Below are 27444 nucleotides of genomic sequence, written 5' to 3'. Positions count from 1 at the left end.
CATGATGAGTTTACACATCTAGATCATCGGATTTCACATCTATTTACATGCATATCTACAATATCAAATCTAACAGTTTAAAGATGCACGCTCACTGTGCATGATAACATTTACTTTAAAACCCTAAAACAAATTAGAAATCTAGAAGCTGTTTGGTGTGTAAAGTTTGTTGTCATGTGCATATTGTGCTGGTCTTTCTATATAAATCATTTTCCTTTGTTCATTTTTCTTCACAAACTTTATGACACCATTTCTTCAGTTCTACAAAGAAGAAAGCTATGGAATGGTGGGGTTTTGCATCAGTTCTGCAAAGAAGAAAGCTACATTTCTCTTGCTTTTATAATTATTAGTTTCCTCTTCTCTGATTTCTTCTCATTGAGTTACTGAGAGATTTTGAGATCTGAAAAAATGTATGTAGTTCAGAGTAAAGAAGGGGCTTCTTTCTCTATTCTTCTTAGGAACATGGCCTATTATTGTTGCTCTTCTAGAGAGAAGAGGTAGGCTTCCACAGCATACTTACCTTGATTACTCTATTACAAATCTTTTAGCTGCTGTATTAATTGCTCTAACATTCGGACAAATCGGAGGTAGCCAACCCAATATGCCAAATTTCATCACTCAGCTTTATCAGGTAATTGTTTTTATTTGTTTGTGGTTCTTCTTCTTTTAAAGTTATGTTTTGCTGTTTTTTCTTCAATTTATATCAAATCAAAGTTAGGGTTTGGACAAATCTCTGTTAAATTAGAGATTGTGGATTTAAGGTTTCTACAATCCTGCGTTCAAATTAGAGATTTGGAGTTAGATTTTTTAGAAATCTGTGTTAAAATTTGTTAGGTTCTTTGATTAGAAATTTATGGTGAATTTGTAAATCAAGTTTTGTGATAGAACACAGAACTCACACTTCAGATAGATAACTCTCGGACTTGAGAGATTTTCCTTTTTTTTTTATTAGATTGTACAGATGTTACAAGTACATGGCTATATAACCTTACACATCAACTATCTAGAGTCTTCTGAACTGGTTAACTAAAGTTGGTGTTCACACAAGAACTTTGACTGACTGTGAAAACATTAGACAACTTACAGATTAGTAATTTATTTTAACCACTAGTCCACTACACTAGTATTTACATTCAGAGAATTCTAGAAAAAGTGTATCACACATTTCAACACTCCTCCTTGATACACTTTTGATCAACTCCCAGTAGTCTTCTTAGGAACTCAAATTTTGGCCTTGCCAAAGATTTTGTAAATATGTCTGCAATTTGTTCTCCAGTATGGCAGTGCTTGAGCTCAATTTCCTTGTCTGCTGTTGCTTCTCGAATAAAATGATGCTTGATAGGAATGTGTTTTGTGCGATTATGAAACACAGGATTCTTCGATATAGCAATCGCAGACTTGTTGTCACAGTATATTTCAGTCGCTTGATTTTTCTTTTCTCCCAAATCTTCAAATATTCTTCTCAGCCATGTAGCTTGGCGTGCTGATTCTGCAGCTGATATATACTCAGCTTCTGTTGATGATTGCGCGACTCTTTCTTGCTTTTTAGAAGTCCAAGAAAATATACCAGAACCAAGTGAAAATGCATAGCCTGATGTGCTTCGCATATCATCCACTGAACCAGCCCAGTCACTATCCGTGTACCCAACTAGTTTTGAGTCTGTTTCTGGCTTGTACCATATGCCGTACTCCTTTGTACCTTGTAGATACCTTAATATTCTTTTTGCTGCACCATAATGAATTTGTGTTGGACTTTACATGAATCTTAACAGTAAACTAGTTGCATACATGATATTAGGCCTTGTTGCCGTAAGGTATAGCAAACTTCCAATTATACTTCTGTAGGTTGATGCATTTGCTTTCGCCGATCCATCTTCCTTCCTTAGTTTTTCATTAGGTACCAGTGGTGTTGCTACAGACTTGCATCCAGCCATCTTGAACCTTTTTAGTAGGTTTTCAATATATTTCTTCTGACATATGAAGATGCCTTCTTCTTCTTGATTTATTTCGAGTCCGAGAAAATAGTGCATTAATCCGAGGTCAGTCATCTCGAATGTCTTCATCATGTCTTCCTTAAACTCCTGAAGTAGAGATTCATTGTTCCCTGTATAGATAAGATCATCTACATACATAGAAACAATAAGAGTACCTGAATTTGTAGTCTTAATGTAAAGTGTTGGTTCATTTGGACTCCTCCTGAATCCAGATCCAATGAAATATTTTTCAATGCGACTGTACCACGCTCGCGGTGCTTGTTTAAGCCCGTATAGAGCTTTCTTTAGCTTTAGCACTTTCTCTTCTTCTCCTTGCTTGACAAAACCTTGTGGTTGCTGGATATATACCTCTTCCTCCAACTCGCCATTTAGAAATGCTGATTTAACATCTAACTGATGAATTCTCCATTTCTTTTGAGCTGCAAGTGCCACAAGTGCTCTTATTGTGTCAAGTCGTGCCACTGGTGCAAATGTTTCATGGAAATCAACCTCTGGTTGCTGCGAGAAACCTTTGGCCACGAGTCTCGCTTACGTTTTTGAATTGATCCATCTGGATGAGTTTTGGTTTTGTAAACCCACTTCACACCAATGATTTCTTTGTCTTGTGGACGTTCGACACGTTCCCATGTTCCATTTTTCTCAATCGTTTTGATCTCTTCTTTCATTGGATCAACCCATACACCTTATTTAACTGCTTCCTCAAAGCTCTCAGGTTCTGCAAATGCAAAGTTGCAAGTTTCATATAGGTCTCGCAATGATCGGACTTTTCCTGGTGTTGATTCTGGAGAGGATACTTCTTGCTGTGGAGTTAATGCTGGAGCTGGTGATTCTGGTGGTGAATCTGCAGGTGATGTAGTCTGCTCGCCGCCATCATTTTTATCATCCTGATTTTGAGTCTCCGCAGGTAGCATCACTGTCCTTCTGGTAATAATATATGCCTCCCAATTCCATGAGGAATTCTCATCGAACTCAACATCTCTACTAATTATCATCTCCTTTGTTTGAAGATTGTATACTCTGTAGCCTTTGGATTGAGAGCTGTAACCCATGAATATACCTTTCTCTGATTTTTCTTCTAGCTTATGTCTCTTTTCTTTGGGAATATGAATATAGCATATACACCCAAATACTTTGAGATGTTTTGCTGACGGCTTCCTGTTGCTCCAGGCTTCAATTGGAGTCTTGTCTCTCACTGCTTTTGTTGGACATCTGTTCAACAAATACACTGCCGTGTAAACAACTTCTACCCAGAATTTCTTTGGCAGGCCTTTTTCATACAACATAGACCTAGCCATCTCCATTACGGTTTTGTTCTTCCTTTCCGATACGCCATTTTGTTCCGGTGCATATCCTATTGTTAACTGGTGTTCAACTCCTTCATCTTCACAAAACTTGTTAAAATTTTTAGAGGTGTATTTTGTACCCCTGTCACTTCTTAATACTTTAAGATAGTGACCACTTTGTTTTTCCACCAAATTTTGGAACTTTTGGAAAACTGCAAATACCTCAGACCTCTCGTGCAAAAAATAAACCCAAGTCATTCTTGTAAAATCATCGATGAAAAGAATGAAGTACCTGGATTGATCGAGCGATGGTGTCCTCATCGGTCCACAAACATCTGTATGCACGAGTTTTAATGGTGCAGTTCCTCGCCAAGCTTGTCCATGCGGAAATGATAGACGATGTTGCTTCCTAAGTTGGCAGCCTTCACATACGTCAGAAATTTCTTGTATACAGGGCATGTCTCTTATCATATTCTTTTGTTGGAGTATCTTGACACTAGTACAAAAATGGCCTTTAGACACAGTAATTTACCGTGACCAAATGTATACAGCCACGGTGATTCATTTCTGAAAAACCGTGGCTAAATTCTGCGAGGCCAAAAGTCATAGACTTTAGTCACGGTAATCACCGTGATCAAAACTTCATTAGTCACGGGATTTTATCATAGACCGTGACAAATTTTCTCATTAGTCCCGGGATGTTGAAATATACCGGGACCAAAGTTATTCAATGGATACGGATTTTTGTATTACACCGTGACCAGTTTGTATGGTTGACACAGATCCCATATACACATACTGATAAGATAAGATCCTTTGATGTTGGGACTTGGGCATAGTTTTGAGCAGCAAACATCTTTACTCCTTGCTAAAAAAAAAAGGAAAAGGAAAAGTAGGCAAGGAAAATCAGTAACAATATCTGAATAAAATTATCAAACATGGCATTAAATATGGTTATATGGTGAAAAATCACAATAGTTCACATGTATCTTGATATATACATTCTTTTAGATTGACAACGATCACCATCGAAACAGGTCTCGACATTCGGAAAGACAACTGCACTTCCATTGCGCGCCTACTCAGGTCTCAGCCGGGTCTAAGGGTCTTGTTTACTAATTAAAGATTATTGTGCACACTCACACTGCAAGGACTCCTCAAAACCTCCATTTGCCTGCAAAAAAAAAAGTACAAGTCAATTTACAATACAAGGTCTTATGTTTCATTGAAATTTCTAAATCTTCATCGAAGCCAATTACAAAAGCTTAAGCAAGCATTGTAAGATGCATAAACCGTTCAGTGACACCTATAGAAATGTTTAAAAGTTTTCTCTTATTCAAGCTATACAAAACAAAAAACAATCATGATGGCAGCAGTGATGTTCGCTTGCGAACCTCCGAGCGAAGATATAGTACGTACTAATACACTGGTAAAGTCAAAACCGGTGACTTCCCCTTGACGTGTGCCAGGATTACCAAAGAAAATGGAACATCAGCATGTGACCAAAAGTGGTACCTTCAGAAATACAAACTTTTCTTTCCAAGGAATTAAGTGTCATTCGAAGTTTGATTACTTCACGGACCTGACAGTTTAGCATTTAGCAGGTAGGCTTACTTCAGGGACAGTTTCTTCTTGAAAGGATTTTTAATGTCAGCATAATGAGCGTGCCAATGCTTTTGAAGTTATGTATTTCCAGTCCCAAGCCTCCCTTAAAGGAAAACTCTCTATCAACAGAAAACAAAATATTGACCATGAAGATCTGAAGACTTGGGAAGATAATAAAATAAAATAAAAAATTGGTATAGAGAAATTGCCTTCTGTTGATATATCTCATAACTTTCAAATAACTTGTGATTCTTAATTGGCAGCTCAATCAAAACAAGTAAAATAATTTCAAAAACAAACACGTGAATCAATACTGAAACATTATGGAAATATCTCTAGAGTGAGTCTTACCAGTAGAATACCCCTTTCGGGTTCTCCAGTACAAACTTGACATGTGGTGGTATCCGCTTCCTAGCTCAAAGTTTATGCAAATATCTTTCACTTCCACACGCAAAGTGGTCCTATATAAAAGAACCAAAGAATCCTAAATGGAACTACAATCATCATAAGGAAATCCAAACAGGTATTAACCAAACTGGTGACAGATGATCAAAAGAATAATACGGAATATTCTTTTGATTTGGACAGAATAAAAACAACTTGTTCCCTCAAAAATATAATATTTTGAGAAGCATCTCGTGAGATAACAATTAGGACTCAAGTAGCATGTCACAGTTAGCTTCCTATTGAACCACCCGCAACCAACAACCAACCGTATAAATATTTTGTTAAAATACAACAACTTATTGTGAATTCAAATGACAGATGAAAGGGCATCAGTTGAAGTTTAAGACTCACCTTTCTAACAAATTAACATAGTCAAACGCAAAATACAGCTGCAAAATGTTTTAAGTAATGTAAGTAACCAATGATTCCTAATTTTCCATAATAGACTTGTAGACATACCCACCCTCTCTCCGGAATGACAAGCACTTTTTCACCAGTTAAAGATGTCAAGATGTGTGTCATCTTTTGGTATCCTGTATGAGTTATCAGCAACAATAAAAATGGATGTGAGATAATCAGATTGGTGGACCTCTTACCAGATAGTGAAATCAAAAACTGAAAATGGTAATGATTAAATCCCATACCCGTAAGACTCGTATATCCATTAACCAGTTTTTCATTTGGTTGAGCAGCCCATACCTTATCATGGTATTGAGGATCTTTGGTGTTTAGGATGCCTGGGTCAAAGAAACCATTTCAGAACTAAGACTTACAAGGGATAAATGGAGGCAAAAGTAGGCTTACAAGTTACAAGAAAACTGTCAGAATGAACTCCGTTTTCACCTCAATAAAATGTAACCATAAGAATTATCTTCATCAACAAAGCCATAGTCTATTAATAACTTTAAACTTGGTTATATCCCGCATCTATAGAAAAAAACAACTTCCCATATTAGATATAATATGGTTCATATTTAGTAAAACAGAACCGGCTACAATAAAGACAGTACTCAATACTGAACGATCATGTGAAGAAAGATGATATATATATTAAAATTGGATACTCATCCTTACATGGACTGTTAACTATAAGCTTAGCAACACCTCGACAAGAAATCAGAAAACTTAAAAGTCAGCACGATATGGAATACTGAAACTACATAGATATTGAATATCTCCACTGAGGAGATAAAAAGTTACCTCCAAATCAACCACATAAAACTGAATGATAAGAAAATTGTGTTTAAAATACCCAGACCAGCTTTGATCAAGGTTAAATAAATCATTCTGATCAGGAAGAGGAACCCGATTTTTTCCTTCACTACCAAAGCACCATGGAAGCCATTCTGATGTGTAAAATGGACTACTTGTCATTCTGAGCTTTGCCTTCACTAACAAAGCACCATGTGAGCCAATTGATCTTAAAAATAGTTATCAGCAAACAATAAGATGCCAAGGAAGATACTAGTGTACCTTAAATGGATCTTCCACTCTCTAGCAATGTTTATTTAAGGGTACCCAATTTAAAAATTCAACCAAAACAAAAATTGGAACAATAATTTGTCATTATTTCTGATAAGAAATTAAACCCAAGGTACAAAGAATTCCCCTATTTCATAATTGCAAATTATTAGGTCAATTAACCAAAAACGACTCCAATAACTTAATAACGATCTCAGAATCTTACCAAAAAAAAATCAAGCCGCTTGAAATTAATCGACACCAGTTTCCCCATCAAATTGGTTTGCATTAAATCGATTAAAACCGAAAACCCCAATCCTTTGAACGAAATACTTGTTGTTTACTGCATCTAGGTTTGATGCAAAAATTTGAACAATAGAGATCTAAAGAGAGATAATACCGCTTGGAACTTCTGATTCAAACTCCATTGCAAAATGAAATCAGATTGAAATGGAATTATGGGAAAAAAAAATATTTTAGTTTGAATGACAGAGAGAAGGAATGATTTCCCTTGAACATAAGGATGAGAGACAAGGAAGTGGGAGTCCAGTGGGATGAGCGTGGGGTTGTAGATCGTGGGAGTATAGAAGGTGGGCTGAGAAACCATGGCAGTTTTATCCTCAAATCGTGTTTAAAAGACGTGGACTGGTGTAAATTAGACACGGAGCTATATGTCCCCGTGACAAACTAAACTTTAGTATCGTTTATAGGTAGCACCGAGACTAGGTCAACCGTGACCAAAGACCATAATTGTACTAGTGTGAGAGCATGGAAATTGAAGTGACGAAATCTTCGATGCCACAACCATGAATCTTCAACTTCTACTTTCAGGGCAGTATTGCTTACATAATTCCAATGTAAAGGAAAATTTCGATTTTGCATTTTCACAGTAGCAATAATTTGATTCTTTTTCTTTCTATCATATATGAAGCATAGACCATCCGCAAAGTAAAAAGAATATCCATTTTCGCCCATTTGGCCGACACTCAACAGACTGGTTTTCAAACTGGGAACTAAGAATACATTTTCAATAAATTTCGTACCTTTTTTAGTTTGCACTGCAATTGTCCCTTTGCCTTTCGTTTCAATTAGTTCACCGTTTCCCAATCTGATCAGTGCCTTTTTGGATGTGTCGATGTCGCAGAAAATGCTCTCGTCGCTAGTCATATCATTGGTGCAACCACTATCGACATACCATGCTTCATTTTTTCTTCTGATGATGTTTGGCGGGCATAAAACAGTTTTGCTTCCTCCTCCTTCTCTTCTTCATGATAGTTGGCATGAAAGTTTTTCTTTGCCCGGCAATAGTTTGCAATATGACCAAAACGCTTGCAATTGTCACATTTCGGCTTTCCCTTATGCCAACAATCTTCTGTTCGATGATTTGGTATTTCACAAATATTACAAGGTGGGAAATGTTTCTTTCCTGTCTCTCTTTTTACCCAATTATTATTGGGTTTATCTCCTTTATAATTTCCTTTGGATTTTCCGCCATCTTCTTTAGATTTCTGAGACTTGCCAAAGTTGAGTTTCGACTGAAATGCACTTTCGATTGGGGCTTCGTTACGCCTACTCAATCTTTGTTCGTACGCTTCTAAAGAACCCATAAGTTCTGTCACCGAGAGAGTCTTAATGTCTTTCGACTCCTCAATTCCAGTTACTATAGGATCATATTTTTCAGAGAGACTTATAAGAATTTTTTCAACCAACTTTTTATCAGCAATAACTTCACCATAAATACTCATTTGATTAACTATATCTTTCACTCTAGAATAAAAATTCTTTGTTGTCTCAGAATCCTTCATTTTGATGTTTTCCAAATCTTTTCTAAGTGTTTGCAATTTAATGGTCCGTACCTTTTCATTTCCTTGAAACTCCTCCTTCAGCTTAGTCCATGCTTCTTTGGCCGTTGTAGCTCCCATAATCCTTGGAAAGATTGTGTCATCAACCGCTGACTGAAGAGTATATAGAGCTTTAGCATTTTTTTGTTTTTTCTCCTTCAACTGAGTTTGTTGTTCCTCAGTCAAATTTGCTGTAGTGTCTAGATCAACACCAGTTTCAATTATGTCTCAAAGATCTTGAGACACAAAATATGTCTTCAATTTTATGCTCCAGAAATCATAATTTTCACCGGAAAATATAGGTACTGCAATTGATGATTGACTACTGCTTGCCATGATGGTAAACGGAAGTGAAACGCCCGATTAGATCGAACGTGCTCTGATACCACTGTTGGGTTCTTTGATTAGAAATTTATGGTGAATTTGTAAATCAAGTTTTGTGATAGATCACAGAACTCACACTTCAGATAGATAACTCTCGGACTTGAGAGATTTTCCTTTTTATTATTAGATTGTACAGATGTTACAAGTACATGGCTATATAGCCTTACACATCAACTATCTAGAGTCTTCTGAACTGGTTAACTAAAGTTGGTGTTCACACAAGAACTTTGACTGACTGTGAAAACATTAGACAACTTGCAGACTAGTAATTTATTTTAACCACTAGTCCACTACACTAGTATTTACATACAGAGAATTCTAGAAAAAGTGTGTCACATCTTTCAACAAAATTAGAAGTGGGTTTTGATTCAATTAGAGATTTTGGATTTCTACAAATCTTTGAAATCACCTTTTCTTTTTCTATTTTCTATAAATCTCGGTGGGTTTGATTGTGAAAATCGGGTGTTTTGCTAATCTTTTGGTTGATTGCTATGTTGTTTATAAAATGGGTTCTGAGAAGTTGCGTTTTTGTGATGTTGGTTTTGGTCTGTGATTTTCTTCCTATTGTCACTTCTGTTATTGTTCAGTTATTCAACTTATCGTATAATTTTTGTAAAATGAGAAATTAATTAAGACTACTTTCATTATATTTTATCATATAATCAGATCAGATGCAATTGTTTCCTTAACCCAGTTTTCGTTGATCAATTAGTTGTACTGGTTATTAATTTTTGCAGGACAATTGGCCATGCGTCTTGTTCGCTATGGCAGGTGGGGTGTTTCTCAGTCTTGGAAACCTTGCTACCCAGTACGCTTTGCCGTTGGTCGGTAACGGAGGTCATTTGTTCAAGCATAGCGGTTATTATAGGTATTTATGTACCCAAATTATATCTAAGATTTACAAGATCACATGATCATCTCATAAATCGAGTAAGTTCTCACATGAGAATGAATGTAAACAGGCAAAGCTATGAATTTCATCTTAGATGGTCAAATCAACAAGGCCGAGATTCTTTTCCCGGGAGTTGGATGTTTCTTAATTGCATTTTATCTTCGATCTTCTGTTCATGCTTCAAATGCAGCTGATAATAATGCAAAGCTTAGTAGTTATACAAATGATAAAGGGTCTAAAGATGCTTCCGGCAGCATAGGTATGCCATTCTTTACGTGTTCGAAATTTGCAAAACTTTTAATTTCTGCTCACTTCTAGTAATCATATTCAATGAAATCACAAAATGTAGATGGAGAAAATGATATCGAGGATTTCGTGTCGAGAAAGCTGAATTTGGAACTGCTAACTTCCTTATAGAGATTGAAAGTAAAAGGGCTATCAAGGTTTGGTTATTTCCCAACACTACTACGTATATTTCTCAGTGATTTTTTATGGAGTGTATTTCTTAACGATTTCATGTTTGGCAGGTTTCTGGAAAGAGCACTTTGATCGGCTTGGTTATAACATTCTTTGCCGGTCTTTGCTTGTCCGTTTTCTCACCAGCAGTATTCAATTTGGCGATAAATGATCAATTGGAAACGATGACTCCAGGGGTTCCCCATTTAGTTGTCTACACTGCCTTTTTCTACTTTTCTGTGTCATGTTTTGTAGTGGCTATCATTCTAAACATCATTTTCCTGTACTATCCTGTATTCAACGTACCACGATCTTCGCTTAAGGCTTACATAAATGATTGTATTAAAGTCTGCGGGCATCCAACTCAAAACCAATTGGCAATGAGTGGAGAGGCCCTAATAGATTATAAACTGCAGGATCTTAAATAACCCAACCATGTGGGACTAATAATCTCAACACACCCCCTCACGTGTAGCTTCGGCGGGTCTTACAAACACGTGGACAATTAAATCGGATGACGCGGAATAAAGGTGCGGTCAACTGACTCGACACAAATAGCCTGCTCTGATACCATAATAAAGTCTGCGGGCATCCAACTCAAAACCAATTAGCAATGAGTGGAGACACTACGGGAAAAATATACATCTACAACTGGAGATTTACAACACTTCGCTATACATCGTAGAAAGTCCTATGTTTTACAACTGGTTTCAAAGGAAGAGTTGTCGTATATCATCACTACCAACCCTTAGGAACAAGGGGTTGCGCTAAGAAAACAAACGACAACTCCTTTAGCAAAACTGTTGTGACGACATTTAGGTATAACAACTTTGTTTCATAAATGTAGTGACTTAGCCTATCACAATTCTCACAAGTGTTGTTGAAGAACACAAAAATATGATAATGAAAAATACGTTAGAGGGGAGATTCAAACATGAACCTAATGCATGGATGTCTAGATCATCAACCATCCTTACAGTTCACAAGTTTAGGTTTTTTTTTTTCTTTAATAGAAACGTATAACAACACTTATAAGTGTTGTTGAAGTTAAAATATAGAATGTGGGAAAAAATGAGGTTTGGGGGATTCTCATTTCTGCTAAATTTTTCTCACTTCTGCTAAAAATTATTTTGGTCTCCGGTTCTACTAAATTTTTCTCACTTATGCTAAAAACTATTTTCTCTAACACCCCCACTAAATTCTAGAAATTTAGGCTTTTTGAGATTGGGTAGAAATATCCAAAAGAGGGTTTGTTTAAGGTTTCAGAGAATATTCTGATGGAATCTTACATGTAAAGGGTTCATCTTTACAAATTTTTAAGGTTTCGTAGAATATTCTGAATGAATCTTATCTGTAAATGGATTGATTCGTCGTTCTTACCAAATTTTTGACTTATAGTAGTCCACTCATGGCCAGGATCGATCTGGGAGCCTGTTATGCATACAATATGCAGAAATAGGGTTTGTTTAAGGTTTCGTAGAATATTCTTAAGGAATATTACCTGTAAATGGATGGGTTCGTCGTTCTTACCAAGTTTTTGACTTATACTAGTCCACTCACGGCCTTGTTTCGATCTCGGAGCCTGGTATGCATACAATATGCAGAAGTAGGGTTTGTTTAAGGTTTCGTAGAATATTACAAAGGAATATTATCTGTAAATGGATGGATTCATCGTTCTTACCAAGTTTCTGATTTAGAGTAGTCAACTCGCGGCCAGGTTTCGATCTCGGAGCCTGGTATGCATACAATATGCAGAAGTAGGGTTTGTTTAAGGTTTCGTAGAATATTCTTAAGGAATATTACCTGTAAATGGATGGGTTCGTCGTTCTTACCAAGTTTTTGACTTATAGTAGTCAACTCCCGGCCAGGTTTCGATCTCAGAACCTGGTATGCGTACAATATGCAGAAGTAGGGTTTGTTTAAGGTTTCGTAGAATATTCTGAAGGAATCTTACCTGTAAATGGATGTATTCGTCGTTCTTACCAAGTTTTTGACTTAGAGTAGTCAACTCGCGGCCAGGTTTCAATCTCGGATCCTGGTTTGCATACAATATGCAGAAATAGGGTTTGTTTAAGGTTTCGTAGAATATTCCGAAGGAATCTTACCTGTAAATGGATGGGTTCGTCGTTCCTACCAAGTCTGACTTAGAGTAGTCAACTCGCGGCCAGGTTTTGATCTCGGAGCCTGGTATGCATACGATATGCAGAAATAGGGTTTGTTTAATGTTTCGTAGAATATTCCTAAGGAATCTTACTTGTAAATGGATGGATTCGTCGTTCTTACCAAGTTTCTGACTTATAGTAGTCCACTCCCGGCCAGGTTTCGATCCCAGAGCCTGGTATGCATACAATATGCAAAAACATATTTTGTTTAAGGTTTCATAGAATATTCCGAAGGAATCTTACCTGTAAATGGATGGATTCATCGTTCTTACCAAGTTTTGTGTGTGTTTAAGGTTTCGTAGAATATTTCCATGGAATCTTACCAGTAAATGGTTGGATTCATCGTTTTTGTGCACTTTGAAACTTCTTGGTTCATAGTTTGTAAGTCGTTATACCGAACTTGAAGTTTGAATCGACACTGAGCTTCATTTTCATCAATTTCGATGATGTATCATGCTAATTTTGAAGTCAGAACCCTCTCACAGCTTCGTGGTTCATAAAATAAATGCCATTATACAAAGTTTGAAGTTAGAATCGACATTGAGCTTCATATTTATCGATTTTGATGATGTATCATGCTAAGTTTGAAGTCAGAACCCTCTCAGAGCTTCTTGGTTCATAGTTTGTATGTCTTTATACCACATTTGAAGTTTGAATCGACACTGAGCTTCATATTTATCGATTTCAATGATGTATCATGCTACTAATGTGAACTAAAGCTACTTCATGACCTGTATGACTAGTCGAAATTACTTCATGACCTATGTAACTAGTCGAAATTCTAACCGGAAGCACAAAGAGAAAGCACAAAAGCACAAAGAAACACACCAATTATCGAATTCATTTTTATTTTCCCGATTCATTCTTATATATTTTTTAGATTTTTTTTTATATTAAAATGTCGATAACAATGCAATAAATTTATTAATAATTTTTTTGGAATTTTGTTTCGTGTCAAAAGTTGATAATAGAACCCAATAATTAATTCGTATTAACACAAAAAAAAACACATACTTCTCAATCCGTATGAGCATCCCAAATACAATCTCAACCGTTAAGATCTTTTCTTAATCCGTATGGGTGGATCAAATGAAATCTTGTCCGTCCTTTCTTTTGGTAGTATCACCTAACCCTCCTCGACACTAAGAACACTAATTCCTATTAATTTTTCTCTTTCTTCCTCTCCGTCTCTCTTTTCTTCCTCAGCCTTCGCCTCCGACTCTCCCTCTCTTCTTGATTCAGATTCAGGGTTTTCTATTGAATCCGAGAATAAATTGAGCATAGCAGAGGCATGGTGATTATCATGGGTTTCATATGTGTTGGTGTTTGTCAAGGTTTTTAGAAGCTATGAAGATGGTGGGTTCGATTTGGTAATACAGGGTATGGAAGATGTTATTTCAATGGATGATTAAACAGGAGTGATGTTGATTCGTGAACTGGTGGTGATGTTATCATTGAGAAGAAGATGGTTTGAATCGTTCTTGGTGGGATGGTGGTAGCGGGTGTTGGAATTGCAAGCCGTGAATAGAGGGGTTGTGGGGTTTGTGGTACAAGTCCATCAGTAATCCTTCTCTCGATACCATAGTTCAACACAGATCTCCTCTGTAATCCTCCTCTCGAAATCTGTAATTCCACCAGAAACCCATCGTCCCCAATCGATTATTTGTTGATTAATTGGGGATTTTTGGGGAGGATTTTTGTTGATTTATTGGGGATTTGCATCTTGAAAGGTTTGTTCTTGTTTTTTTAAGGGGAATCGATTTTTTGTTGATTTTTTGGGTATTTTTGGCTGATTATTGTTTGCAGAATAAGCTTCAGACCGGACAACATTCTGATGTACTTGAAAGTCTTGCACCAAATGTTAGGAAGCGTGTTGAGGCTTTGAGAGAGATTCAGGTCTGTGGCTGATTTTTCTTTAGCGATGGTTCTTGTGTACCTAGATTAACTTATGGGATTCATTCTCTTTTCTTGGGTTTCCTGCAGAGTAAGCGTAGCTGCACTTATGGAGGTAATGTCTTTGCACTATGAGATCCTTCTGTTTTGCTAAAATGTTGAAAAAAGACTCTCAAAGTTAAATTTAACATGATTTGTTGTTAGTAACATCTATTGCACTCCTCCTCAGCCAAATAAAAATAGAACTAGATATTGACATTGCCATGTTTGTGTTGAATCAGTTTAACGGGTTTGAGTTGAGCAGAAGTTGCAGAAATGAGCTCGTTCTTGCGCTGAAGTTACAGTTTCTGGTGCTGCTAAAATGAGGTTATGAGCTGGGTGCTAGTACTGGGATTTGAAGTGGTTGCTGCAACAGATTGAAAACGCAGAGAACAAGGAATTGGTTGATCCAATTGAAGGTGATTGAACTCTGAATTGGTATTGGTTGAACGGTGTTGGCTGAGATGCAGCATGCAGGTCGTATTTTCACTTGTTGCAGAACATTCTCCAGGTTAGGATCGTCTCTTGTCGCCAATATGAGTTTCACAGGTTGCAAAGGGAGAGGGGTGAGCGTATCGCCCAGCTGCTTCAGGATCACAGGGAGATAAGAGAGAAGCAGAGGAGGCTGATATTCAATCTGAGGTCTGAGGAGGAGAGACAGAAGAAATTGGAGGAAGATGAAGCTCTTCGAAAGCAGCAATGTACGATTCTTGCTTAATTTTTTACTTTTTTAATGCTAGTTTTTGTATGCAATTGTGGATATATATTGCCCCCATGAATGGTTGTTGAAGTGTTTATTTTTATTTTTAACAATTGGTATTTGTTTGGGGTTTGCATAGGCCAAAAGGAAAAAGAAAGAAGAATCAGAGAGAAAGGACAAGTTGGAAGAGCTGGTTGAAAAGCAGAGGCAGAGAGAGGATGAAGTGGAGGAGAGGGTAAGAAAGGAAAGGGAGGCTCAGTTTAAAGCACTGTTGCTGCTGCTCTAAGTCAGATACAAGATCTCTTTTTTTCTCAAGTCAGAACCTAGTTACTTCATGCAATATTTTTGTACGTGGCTACTACCAGCTCTGATTCTGAGCGCGGACACTACTAATCTGAAGTGGGTTGATAAGGTATTTCACAAGCTATAATCATTTTAGTTGTTGCAGTATCTTCATTATTACATCCCATTAAAGCAGACAACTGTGCTGCTTCATATAGAAAAACTGGAATCTATAGGAAGTTGTTCATTATCACTGGCCTTCTGGTTTGGATTCATGTCTTGCAGAAAGAGAACACAATTGCGCTAGATTTTGGTTAACTTGTTTCCCGTAGGTTCCTTGAATAGCTTGCATCATACACTATCACCACCTGTTTCAGAAGTCGTCCATTTATATTCATGTTGATTTGATTAAAGTTTATATATTACTTGGATCAATTTGTAAATTTCAGGTTAAGCAATCTATTCAAGGAAAGACTATTTCATGGTTTTACCTAGCTGCAACGGGGATGACTACGATTATGAGTCAAATGTGTAGGGAGTCCAGTAACAGTACGTGTAATTGCTCTGTTTTGGAAATCGATATCGTCATACTTATTCAGACTCGGTATGGACGCTTCATTCATCTTGTTATTGGTTATTTGTACTTTGTGGGATTTAGTCTAAATTTAATTTACGGGTTCTTGTGCTTTGTGTTTGCAGTTGATTTACCGACTTGGTTTTGAAATGTTAAAGCTATATTTTTGCAGATAATCCCAGGAGTATTTTACATTGTACTGCCAAAAGATGGACCCAATTGCACCTATAAAGAGCGCCTTTTTTTCTTCTGTTTTACTTCTTTTGTTGTGTGCCGAGTTATATTTTCTTTATTTCTGGAAATTCCGTTCATCTTCTAACTTAAAGTTCATTGTTGTTTGTTTTGTTGAGCAAGGTGTTATTGGTATCAAGGTCAAGAACATGTTGGATTAGGATCCTAAAGGAAAGAATGGTCCAATGACTCCATTGCCTGATGTTACCATCCACCAACCTAAGGTTGAAGACTTCGTCAGGCCTTCAATGATGGCTCCTACCAAAATAGAAATGGCAGTTCCCCCACAAATGATAGTAACTTGAATGGGATGCAGTTTCCAGATTCATTATGATCTGGCATACAGTGTGTGATTACTGCTCATGTGTATGATGCTTATGTCTACATGCCAACTTCAGAGTTCAAGTATGTTAGTAATGCTGTCGGAAGTTGTATTACATGGCCCAAGGGTCGATTAGTGTTCCCATAGACATCTTCATAATCTTTTTGGAGTGTGTTTAGAAAACTTAACTTTTGTATCACTGCCATTTTTTTGAATGTATGTGGTTAACACTAGTAGGTTAACTTGAATGAATGTAAGTGTATTGCACTGGCAGGTTAATGTGAATGTGAAATACTTTCGGCAATCCAGTTTCAGCTATAATTTTTTTTTTCAAAATAGTTTTATGCACACAATTTCTAATAAAAGTTGTGGTTACACATTCATTTACAGAAAACAGAAGTTGTTACTTCAAATATTACAACTGTTAAGGGTATTGTAAAAACAAATCTTGCAACATAAGTAGGAGTTGTTCAGTATAGTTGTACAACTCTAGGAAGTGTAATGATAGTAGTATTCACAATACTAATCGATGTTGTATTCCATTTTTCGACTACGAAACAGTTACTTTACAACATAAGTTTGTGTTGTCCAAGATAGTTCGACAATTCATACAAGTGTTGTGCAAATATTATTCATAATACTTGTAATTGTTGTTGCATATGTTTCTACGATATGCTACTTATGTTGTCCACGATTGTTCTACAATACAAGCAAGAGTTGTGTTAGGTTATCAAAAAAAATCGAAAGAGAATCACAACATTGACAAACTATTGTCGAACCATGAATCACATCACCCTTTACAACACTTGTCAACCATTGTAGAAAAACTTGGACTTTCTACAATACCCCCGTTCCACAATGCATGAAATGGAGTTGTCGTAGGGGTACTGCAACTCTTATCTTGTGTCGTCAATGATGATTTTTCCCGTAGTGAGAGGCCCTAATAGATTATAAACCGCAGGATCTTAAATAACCCAATCATGTGGGACTAATAATCCCAACACGCCCCCTCACGTGTAGCCTCGGCGGGTCTTACAAACACGTGGACAATTAAATCGGGTGACGCGGAGTAAAGGTGCGGTCAACTGATTCGACACAAATAGCCTGCTCTGATACCATATTAAAGTCTGCGGGCATCCAACTCAAAACCAATTGGCAATGAGTGGAGAGGCCCTAATAGATTATAAACTGCAGGATCTTAAATAACCCAACCATGTGGGACTAATAATCTGAAAAGATTGGGATGGGAGATATTGGGCACTTTTGGCAGGATTGATCTGTGTTTTTGGAAACGGTGTCCAGTTCATGGGCGATGAAGCTACTGTATATTCAGTAGCAGATGCTGTTCAGGTCAGTCTCTTTGTATGACTTCCTGTTTTGTAGTCGAAGAATCTATTTGCGATAGATGCGCCATTCTTTGCAAGATCTCCTGTGCCACTTTTCTTGTTTTCCTGATATTATCTTCATCTCTGAATGCTGCATCAGGCACTTCCACTTGTAAGCACATTCTGGGGAATACTTCTACTGGGAGAATATCGGAAGTCCTCGAGAAGAACATATGTGTTGCTTGTTAGCATGCTATTTATGTATATCGTGGCGTTCGGGGTTCTTATAGCATCATTCGGGGAACGAAAGGCATCATAATTTCTATATACTATAAACAAGTTCAATGTTAAATTTCTGTCCACCTCTCTGCTTACACTTAGTAATTTCCTGTCAATAATCTTTGCGAGCGGAAAATATATATTTTTGAATTACAGTAACTGTAATAGTTATTTGCATACAGTCTCAAATGCTTTGCTTTGTTACCATTGTGGAACAAAAAGTAGACTTTAGAACGAAGTGCCAAACCTACAGACAATTTAAATCAGGAATCAAGTTGTCTATAAACAAATTCAATTGTTCAGTTGAGTATACTGACTTTCAAATTTATACAATGAATCAACTCACTGTTTCTTTAACATTATAAAAGTAATAATCATAGGAGTCTTAGTCGTTGTAAGCAGAGCTGCAGAAGGCACAACAATGGGTTTTACAACAATATTAGCAACAACATCAGAATTCATGGGTCTTGCTGAAGTGCTGGCCAAAATTAGCACCATTACAGAAACTTCAATACCTTTTTATTAGCAATATTATATTTTTCTCACAGCTTTGTAATGCTTGAAAAATTCCAAAAGAAAAGAAGAAATCAACATAATAAGATTCTAATGTCACTTGCTAGTTACCAAATGCATGCCACTTTAACCTGATCAAGCTTATAACGTCCTTTTGCATTAGTATTAGATGTTTTATTGTCATCCATTATAATCACTACCTCATATCCATCAATCATGCACCCACGGCCATCAAAAAAGAACCCACTGACCTGGACAACAATGGTTAAATGGTGCCATGAAAATTTTTACTCGTATAACAAAAACATGTATTAACAATTTTATATCTAGCCTTATTAAACTACTTATCAGAGGTATGTAATATTCATTCAAAGCACTCATACAAACAAACAAAAAACAGGTACATACCTGGACCTTTTGTGTTACTGTGAAGCGAAAATGCTCAACAGGGACCAATAACATCAATGGAAGAGACTTAGAGACACTTCCAAAACGCTATTCTCACCCTTGTTAAATGGTAAAAGCTCATGAGCAACACCTAGAAGACGTCTTCATTAGATTCTACGTCATTTTCATCTTCATAGGTTCTTAATTACCTTTGCCTTCTCAATGGTAACCTTCTTCAAACAAAAAGAAATTGACCACAAAATCAAACTTGATAAAAAGAAAGATGTTTCTTCATTTTTATTCTGTCGTCCCCTTGGTTAGACTTATCAAGAGTGTTAAAATGTTAGTGATTACACGCTTTTTCTGACTTGTACTGCAAACTGAAACTTTGTGACATACCCAAATCCCTTCCATTTTGCTGTCATGGACTCGTGCATCATGTAGTGTCTCCAAGAAAGAGAGATCAATTTTACTCCTTTTATATATCCTCTGCTTCTGGCGGCGGGTTTAGTTTGGATCTTTATTCCAAAAGAAAGGGAAGAAAGATTACCGTAGATTTTCATTTGCACTTAATCTTTAAGACGTAGACTATCGTTTGGCTGTCTTCTTTGCTAGAGTAACAACCTTCTCCCCAAAGGATTAAATATACAGCTACAAAAGATGGAGTGAAAAACCACTTGAAAATCCAGGGTTAGCCCACTTACCATTTGGTCTTCGTCCCTGCCACCAGTTAAATTATGTGCACATTGTATATATAATTTGAGTGGAAATTGCTGGCCTCAGATTGAAAGTTAGGCCAAAAACTTGAATTCTAGAGCTCCTGGCCCCCGACCAATAAAAATTTCAGGATTTTGAGATTTTTCCGTGTTTATTGCCGCACACAAACGGGGTTGGTGGACAATATCCAAAAATTTCAGATATCAAACCTACTCGCAAAACTATCCGATACCCTAATTTTATTTTCTTCATTTTTCTATTTTCATCTCTTTTCCATTCTGAAACAGTAAACAATCTGGATCGAGATCATCTCCCGTTACGCTGCCGATTTCTCTCTGCCTATTTTCCTTCTGTTTTACTCCACAAAAAAACATCCTTGCGATTTAGGGTTCCCTCTAATCTATTTTCATTGTTTTGCAGATGTTAGGAATCCTCGGGCCTAACTAACCTCGAAAACCGGCTTGCAACGTTAGGGTTGTCCATGGATTATTAAGCATGGATCCTAAGTTTCCCTAGGCGATGTGGTACTATTTAGGAACTGAACTGACGGGTATGACAGCCGCTGATTGGGCTACACTGACGGGTATGATACGAAAGCCGCTTACTGGGCTACACTGATGGGTGATACGGAAATCACGGACACACGGATGGACATGGGTGGGTTGAGAGGGGCCTGGCTCTGATACCATGTTTGGAATCCCCGGGCCTAACTAATCTTGAAAACCGGCTTGTAAGGTTAGTGTTTCCCATGCCTTATTAAGCATGGATCCTAGGTTGCTCTAAGCGATGTGGTACTATTTAACGGCAGATACCCTGGATTCCCTCGACCATGCATTGTCGTCTTGAAAGTAGATTAGAGGGAACCCTAAATTGCAAGGATGTTTTATTGTGTTCTCTGCTTCTGTAAGAGAATAATATTAACACCTTTTTGATTTTCATTATTTAATTTTTATTTTCTCTGCTTAGATTTGGGTTGTGTAATGCATGCACAAATACAATATCAAAATTTTGTTAAAGGAGGATTTGGAGGTGTATATATACAGGATGATTTCTCAAGTAGCTGTTGAAGTAATGATCGTCCAGTTCATGTAGTCGATATATCTAAATAAGTCTTAACTTTTTCTTAAAATTTGAATAAATTATAAAAGCTTGGAACCAACTTTTCTGTGTGCAGTATTTGTTTTTTTGTTGAAATTGTTGGTTGTTGTCCCTGATTCGGAAAGTACTGCATGTGGACAGGGGTACTAGGTTCTCAGTTCTACACATTGTCTGATGTTGTCATCATTCATATGACCAGTCCCAACTAAAAGATATACAACCTTCTCCTACACATCACTAACAACAGATGAAGCCTGTCATGATCGCTATTTACGTACCAAGCCATATTATCTATCAGAGGTTATTTATAAATCCAAGCTTGAGTTCTTTTTTTTGTTTTCTTATTCAACTAATCTCTTATGTATGTTTGTTTTTCTTCTCGTAAGGTGTTTTAAGTACGATTGTCCTTACGATATGAATAAAAAGAAATACAAAGATCCCCTTTCTTCTGTTCTCTATGACCTCGATGTCTGATGATGATAATGTCCGGCACACATTGGATGGGTTATCTGAAATAGTTATGATGATGAAGTGAGTTTGAGTATGCTTGCTTAGTAAGAATTCTAATTAGTTTTCAATTAGTTCAAATCCCAGTTGTCACGACCTGCATAACTAATTAAAATTGCAGTTGGATTTATTAACCAACTGGATATATTAATTACCTCAATGCATCTGTATCTCTCTTATTTCTTTGATTGGAATATGAATAAACTCTAATGTGTTAGTGCACTCACTTCACAGACGTATGTAAGATTGGGAACTCAACTTGATTAGATTGGTGCGACTGGACATTATGGCATGACTGGATCTATTTACTTCAGGTAGTACTTCTTCTGTTATCTTTCCTGTCTAAAGACATACGGTCACTTCCCAAGGTGTCTCTTCTAAGAATTTGGATTCTGAAAATGGTCTAACATTAAAGCTTGAAATGATCACTTAATATATGGACAAATTTGAGTCTGGGTATTTTTCCATTTCAAACATTTTAAGAAAGACATTTTAGGAAAGAGCAATTGGAGAAAGCAAAAACTATAGTTCGAAGCCATAAAACTATAGTACCATTGAACTTTGTTTTATTTGTGTATTACATTTTTGATTGTGTAAAGTCCTGCACTCAGATTTCCATCATGAAAATATACAGAAATTCATGAGGTAATTATTATATGTTTTATTGGTTTTAGTTCTTTCAATAGTGAGGTTATACTAAAGATAACAATTAATTTTGACAATGGTAGTTATCTCAAATGATTAGTTCATGAGGTGTTTCTTTCAGTGATGGCACGACCTGCATAACTAATTATCTGTGTCTGCTCTTTGGTTTCGTGTCATCACTGCAAAAATGATTCCAAAATCACTGATCTAGATAAGTTCTTTTTTCTTTAAATAAAACGAAGAGCGGCAAGGCCCTTCCTGTTACTGTTGTATTCATTTCATTTTTGTGATAGAGACACCTGCAAGGTTCCTTTGAAACTTACTCGCAAAGCTTGGAAATTGGTGTGGCACCGATATTTTTAACATACTTTATAAGTTCAGTTAGATCTGTATATATACTCAATTCATCTTACTCCTATAATTTAAATAGAATCTCTAAAAGAATATATGACGGATACATACACATATATATGCAGGCGCGGGTAGGAAACAATTTGGTCGGAAGAGAGAATCATGTATGTAGACCTCCAAAGAGGAACGATTTAGGTAATCAGATTAAACACTTCCGTATGCAAATTAAAGAAATTCATTGCTTTTTGAACTCGGGACTTTAGATATTAACCCGTAGAGTAGTTTTTCAAAAATAGTTTGTATTTTAAACAACATTTGAAGACTAGGTATTTGATTAACCCTTTGCAGGTATTTTAAACATGGAATATTGGAACTTTAGAATTCAGTGGCTGATTCTCTAGATGACTCTTCATGCTTAAAACAACTATTCTGATAAAACGTTGTGTATTATGTTTTTGCATTCTCTACCAACTTGCATGTACAACTATAGGATCCATTTACTTTATACAAGGATATTTTCCCTCTATGTTGGTTCCAGGGAAAAATTATGTGCACATAAACGATTAAAATGTGTAAAAATATGTCCACATTAACGATCAAGGGTATACAAATTAACGATCAACATATGTACATTTATGTACACACTAAGCATCAACATATATGCCTTCTGTTATACCCCATTTTTAACAGAAAAATAGATAGGATGTTAACACATCAGTAGAAGGAAACGAAATCATAGGAAAATGCCATCTTAAATGTGTTATCTTCTTAAAACCAAGATTACGACTAAGCATTTCCAACACTGGAAGCACAAAATACGTAATTAAGAAGCTCTTGAAGAGCTGATGTGGTCTACTTCTAAGACATAAATAAATTAACAAAATCTTATATTTTTGTACAAACAAAGAGTTCTCATGAAATTAATCTTATCAACAAAACTTATACTGGGTCATAGGAAACCAAATTTGGAAGTACTAAAAGAAAAATGATGACAATACATTATCTTTATAAATATATATAAAAAAGAAAAAAAACTAAATTGCAGAATTATGCCCAGCCTTCAAAAAATAACATGTGTACAACTATGTACACATTAGTAATCCAAAAATAAATAATGCACAAACTAATAAGGCAAGTGTTTGGAGTATCTATAAATTGTAGAGAGCCAAATAAAAACTTTCACTAGTGATCTATCTAACGTTTGATATGTTCGTTTAGCAAATAGGTGCTACGTTATGAACAATCTCTTAATGTGACCCATAAAAATTACAAAAAATACTCGTGTGCGGCAGTTGCCTAATTATGTCGAGGGACTGTACACTTTTCATGAGCTAGCATTCATAAAAATCATATATGGTTACATCTAAGTATTTATTTGTCAAACTGATTGTAATACCTGCCACTCAATGCTTCAATAACCAGTTTGTAGCTCTTTCGTTAGATGAACTTGCTCTCCGGTATTTGAAGGGACAGTCTCCCATTGGTAAAAAGTAGATTGTAGTTTGTCAATCAGACCCAAAAATATTAAAACATTATGTTATAGGTCATTGGAAGGACATTGGAACAATCATGCACAAATCTTCAAATAATCTAAAATATAAAACATATGAAAGATATCACCAACAAAGTTCTCCTAGCTTTGCAATCACAAAGGATCTCAATTATAAATAATATAATTTCCCTTTGATTAAAGGAAACCATATATAGACCGAAACATGGCATGTTATCATGTAATTAATATTTAGGGAGAAAAGGGAACAAGCACTACAAACCTCTTTGATCAACCAGGAATTTAGAGAGGACTGAGATCCAAGTTGTCAAAATTGCAAGTTTTATTATACATTTACAGATCTCAGGAACTTCATCATCGTCACCAACACTGACTCCCCCCTGAGTTAACATCACATATCACGTTAGAGATGCAAAAACAAAGTAAAAAAAAAAAAATAATATAGAAGATTTTTGTATAGTGAGAAGCATGTGTACAACTATATGCACTGAAGCCTAGAATGTAATACAATTGGACTTCGTTTTATTTCAAAAATTGTAAGACAAACACCTGCCCACATTTTCAGTTGAACAATTTGTGTTTTATGACTAACTTGGGATGAAACAAGGACGTTACCAACAATTAGACTTCTAATTTATTTATCTATTTTTTAATTTTCTTTGGTCTTTATTTTTCCCCTAATTTCATTAGCATCTCGTATCTTCTACAGAGCGTGACGGCATCGACTAACAACGATGATGAAATGAACTCCTTAAGAGGAACCTAAGAATCTTGAAAATCTCTGATTAGTTGTTTAAGTACTCATAATCTAGAACATGCTATATGAAAATCTTACAAATTGGTGCTATTAGTTCACCTGTTGATTGAAGCATTTAATTTATCTTTCGTCTTTATTTATAAACTATGAATTTTGATATTAAAGTCTAGAGCTCATTCAGCTACGATCATGTGCTGCAATTACTTAATTTTGAAGTCAACGTACGTATTATGCTCAAAGGCTGAAGTACTCATCTATAAAATTTGCTTGCATGAACTGCAATTACTACATTTCTAAGTCTCATTACTATCAAACACAATAAATTATATTCCCTATATATCATAAATTCCTAAGCTACTATATCGATCATTCACAATTAAACAACACCAACCCAATTGTAAAAAATTTAACCTACTAATAAAATTCAACGATGACCTTAAAAAATTTCGAATCCGATGCACAAAAATGAAAACCAAAAATCAAATTAGGGTGAAATCTGAAAATTTTTGGTTATTACTACTACTACTTACATCCTTGAATCGTAGGAGTTCAATATCTCGTAGATAAGAAACGCCTCTATGACAAATGACATCTTCTCTGAACGCATTTGATCCATGCTCAATAATCTGTCTACGACCTCAGTTTTCCATCAACCAAAATAAAAATTATTTCTCTAGATCTTCAAATTTAATGGAAAAAAAAGTTTAAAGGGTTTTTCTCTCTGTTTTCTATGGGACGGAGGGAGATAAACTCAAATTAAATGATAAAAACATGTTCTCATGTTTCAAATCGCTTCCAAATGATGGAATCTTCAAACTGATTTGCCAAAAAAATTCGATTTTGAGTTACTCTTCAATGACGACGATATAGGTTTTTCAAAGATGAATCCATCATTGTTCGATTATCATACAAACGACAAGATTGAAATTTCATTGAAACGAAGAGATTCAGTTTTATGATTGTTTTCTTCGCTCAGGAGAGCTATTTTCTATGAAATGAAAACGAAAAGATGGAAACTGAATCACGGATAAGTGATACTACATTTAACTGAAGGGTTTTTTTGCCCACAGAAAAAATAGTTTTGGACTGAATCGTCCAGGTTTGGATTAACCTGTACAAAATTTGGTAGATTTTGACCTCCTAGAACTAGGCTCGAGATGAGAGGACTAGAGTGTCCAAAGCCCAACAACTTTGGGATTAAACGTTAATTTCCACAAAATAAATAGGGCAGCCGGGGAAATTGCTCATAAAACTCAAGAGCACAAACGGATCAGAACATGAAAGCACATTGAACCGGCACAAGAGGTTGAAGGATATTAGACGTTCAATCACTTAAAAACAAGATAAATTAGCGACTAGGTGGTCAGTCAGTGACCATATATTGATGACAAATAGTTCGATGAATAATTTATATGCAAGCATTCGAAATTCCAATCCGTTGCACGCTAGCTGAACACCAAAATAGCTAGGTTCACAAAAACATTGGAAAATCAAGCAATATCAAAATAAAGCGTATATGTTATCAGGCAAGTCTAAACTTTTGCAGTTTGCTGCTCCCGCATCGTCTTGTAATGCAATTCAGCATAGTTAAACAACAGAAGAGTTGCATTCCTGACATGAAAGTCATTCTTGTCAGCATCAGACCTCTTCTTGAGGTCCTTAATGACATGGTCATGAGGGTTGATCTCTAATGTCTTCCCACCCATGCCTGAGTCCTTCAGTAGACAAGAAGAGGAACAAGGGGAAGAATATTCGAAACAGCCGGAGACAACAACGTTCTGAACTCTATCACCTAGCACGTCTTTCATCACATTGCACAGACACTGCAGGCTCTCCTTTATCAATCTCTTAGCCTCCTCCTTCTCCTCCTCCCACTTTCTGATCCAACGATCCCTTTCACGCTGATTTTCCTCGGCCCGCATCCTATTTCTGATATCCGTAATTGCATATTCTAAGAGCTACATTAAATCCCGCACCCTCCCACGCACATGTAACATAGTTATACACAGATGGTTCGATTCAAGCTTCTTGCTTATGTCAATCATAAGTTTTTGAAGCCAATTGCTGAGACATATTTCAGCATCATTATCAGCGGCAGCAATTCCCCTTCGTCTGGGTCGACTTTTATCCTTGTTCTCTGTACTCCTCTCTCGCACAATTCTTCGAATCCAATTTTTATCAGATCTGGTAATTAACAACTGATTATACGCTTTCGTTTTTTGAAAGCTTGGAAACTTGTCAACAATTTGATGAACAATATTTTTAACTGCATCATGATGTGACATAACTGACTTACCGATCACATCACGATCATAAGACTCCAGATCAGTATTTAGTTCTTTCATTCTCTCTAATTCACTTTCGACATCCTTGATATCGAATTCATCACTTGTTGAAGTCCTATAGTTTCTCAAAACTATATCCAGATCCTCCATTGTTTCCCATGCTGTATAATGGTGTAAAATTTGTATGATCTCCTTAGGAAGAACATCTGTCTTTTAATGCCATCAGTCATTACCTCTGGAAAACCGAGAACATGATCAGCATGATTGAACAGCCATGGATCATCCCAAATAAGTATTCTGTCCGTTTGCAATCTGCCAAAAAATTCATTTTTCTAGAATCCTTCTGACTTCTAAAAGACTACTCCAAATAGCAGTGCACTTCTCCGGTTCCTCAGCAGACCAGAACGTCCCTTCCAAGATATAATTTGCTGACAAAATCTTCACCCACATCGCATCTTTGTTCTCAATGAATCTCCAGGCTAGTTTACAGATAAGAGCCAGGTT

At 36.3% G+C, this 27444-nt stretch overlaps 1 protein-coding gene and 1 pseudogene across 1 annotated transcript; one reads left to right on the top strand and one right to left on the bottom strand.

Moving 5' to 3' along the window:
* The first annotated feature begins 123 nt into the window (after nucleotides 1-123).
* LOC113328203 lies at nucleotides 124-18210 on the top strand (annotated as a pseudogene).
* Nucleotides 18211-26187: 7977 nt separating this feature from the next.
* LOC113327959 (heat shock protein 90-3-like) lies at nucleotides 26188-26577 on the bottom strand. The gene has a single exon (XM_026575064.1). The coding sequence runs from the start codon at nucleotides 26575-26577 to the stop codon at nucleotides 26188-26190; it is 390 nt and encodes a 129-aa protein (XP_026430849.1).
* Between the last annotated feature and the right edge of the window lie 867 nt (nucleotides 26578-27444).

The sequence above is a fragment of the Papaver somniferum genome, unplaced genomic scaffold (genome assembly GCF_003573695.1).
Source record: "Papaver somniferum cultivar HN1 unplaced genomic scaffold, ASM357369v1 unplaced-scaffold_107, whole genome shotgun sequence".
Taxonomy (NCBI): Eukaryota; Viridiplantae; Streptophyta; class Magnoliopsida; order Ranunculales; family Papaveraceae; genus Papaver; species Papaver somniferum.
Note: the sequence above shows the minus strand (reverse complement) of the source record. Positions and strands in the feature narration are given on the sequence as shown.

Coding starts and splice junctions, on each gene's coding strand:
- LOC113327959 (XM_026575064.1), bottom strand. CDS start 26,577: ATGCGGGCCGAGGAAAATCAGCGTGAAAGGGATCGTTGGATCAGAAAG.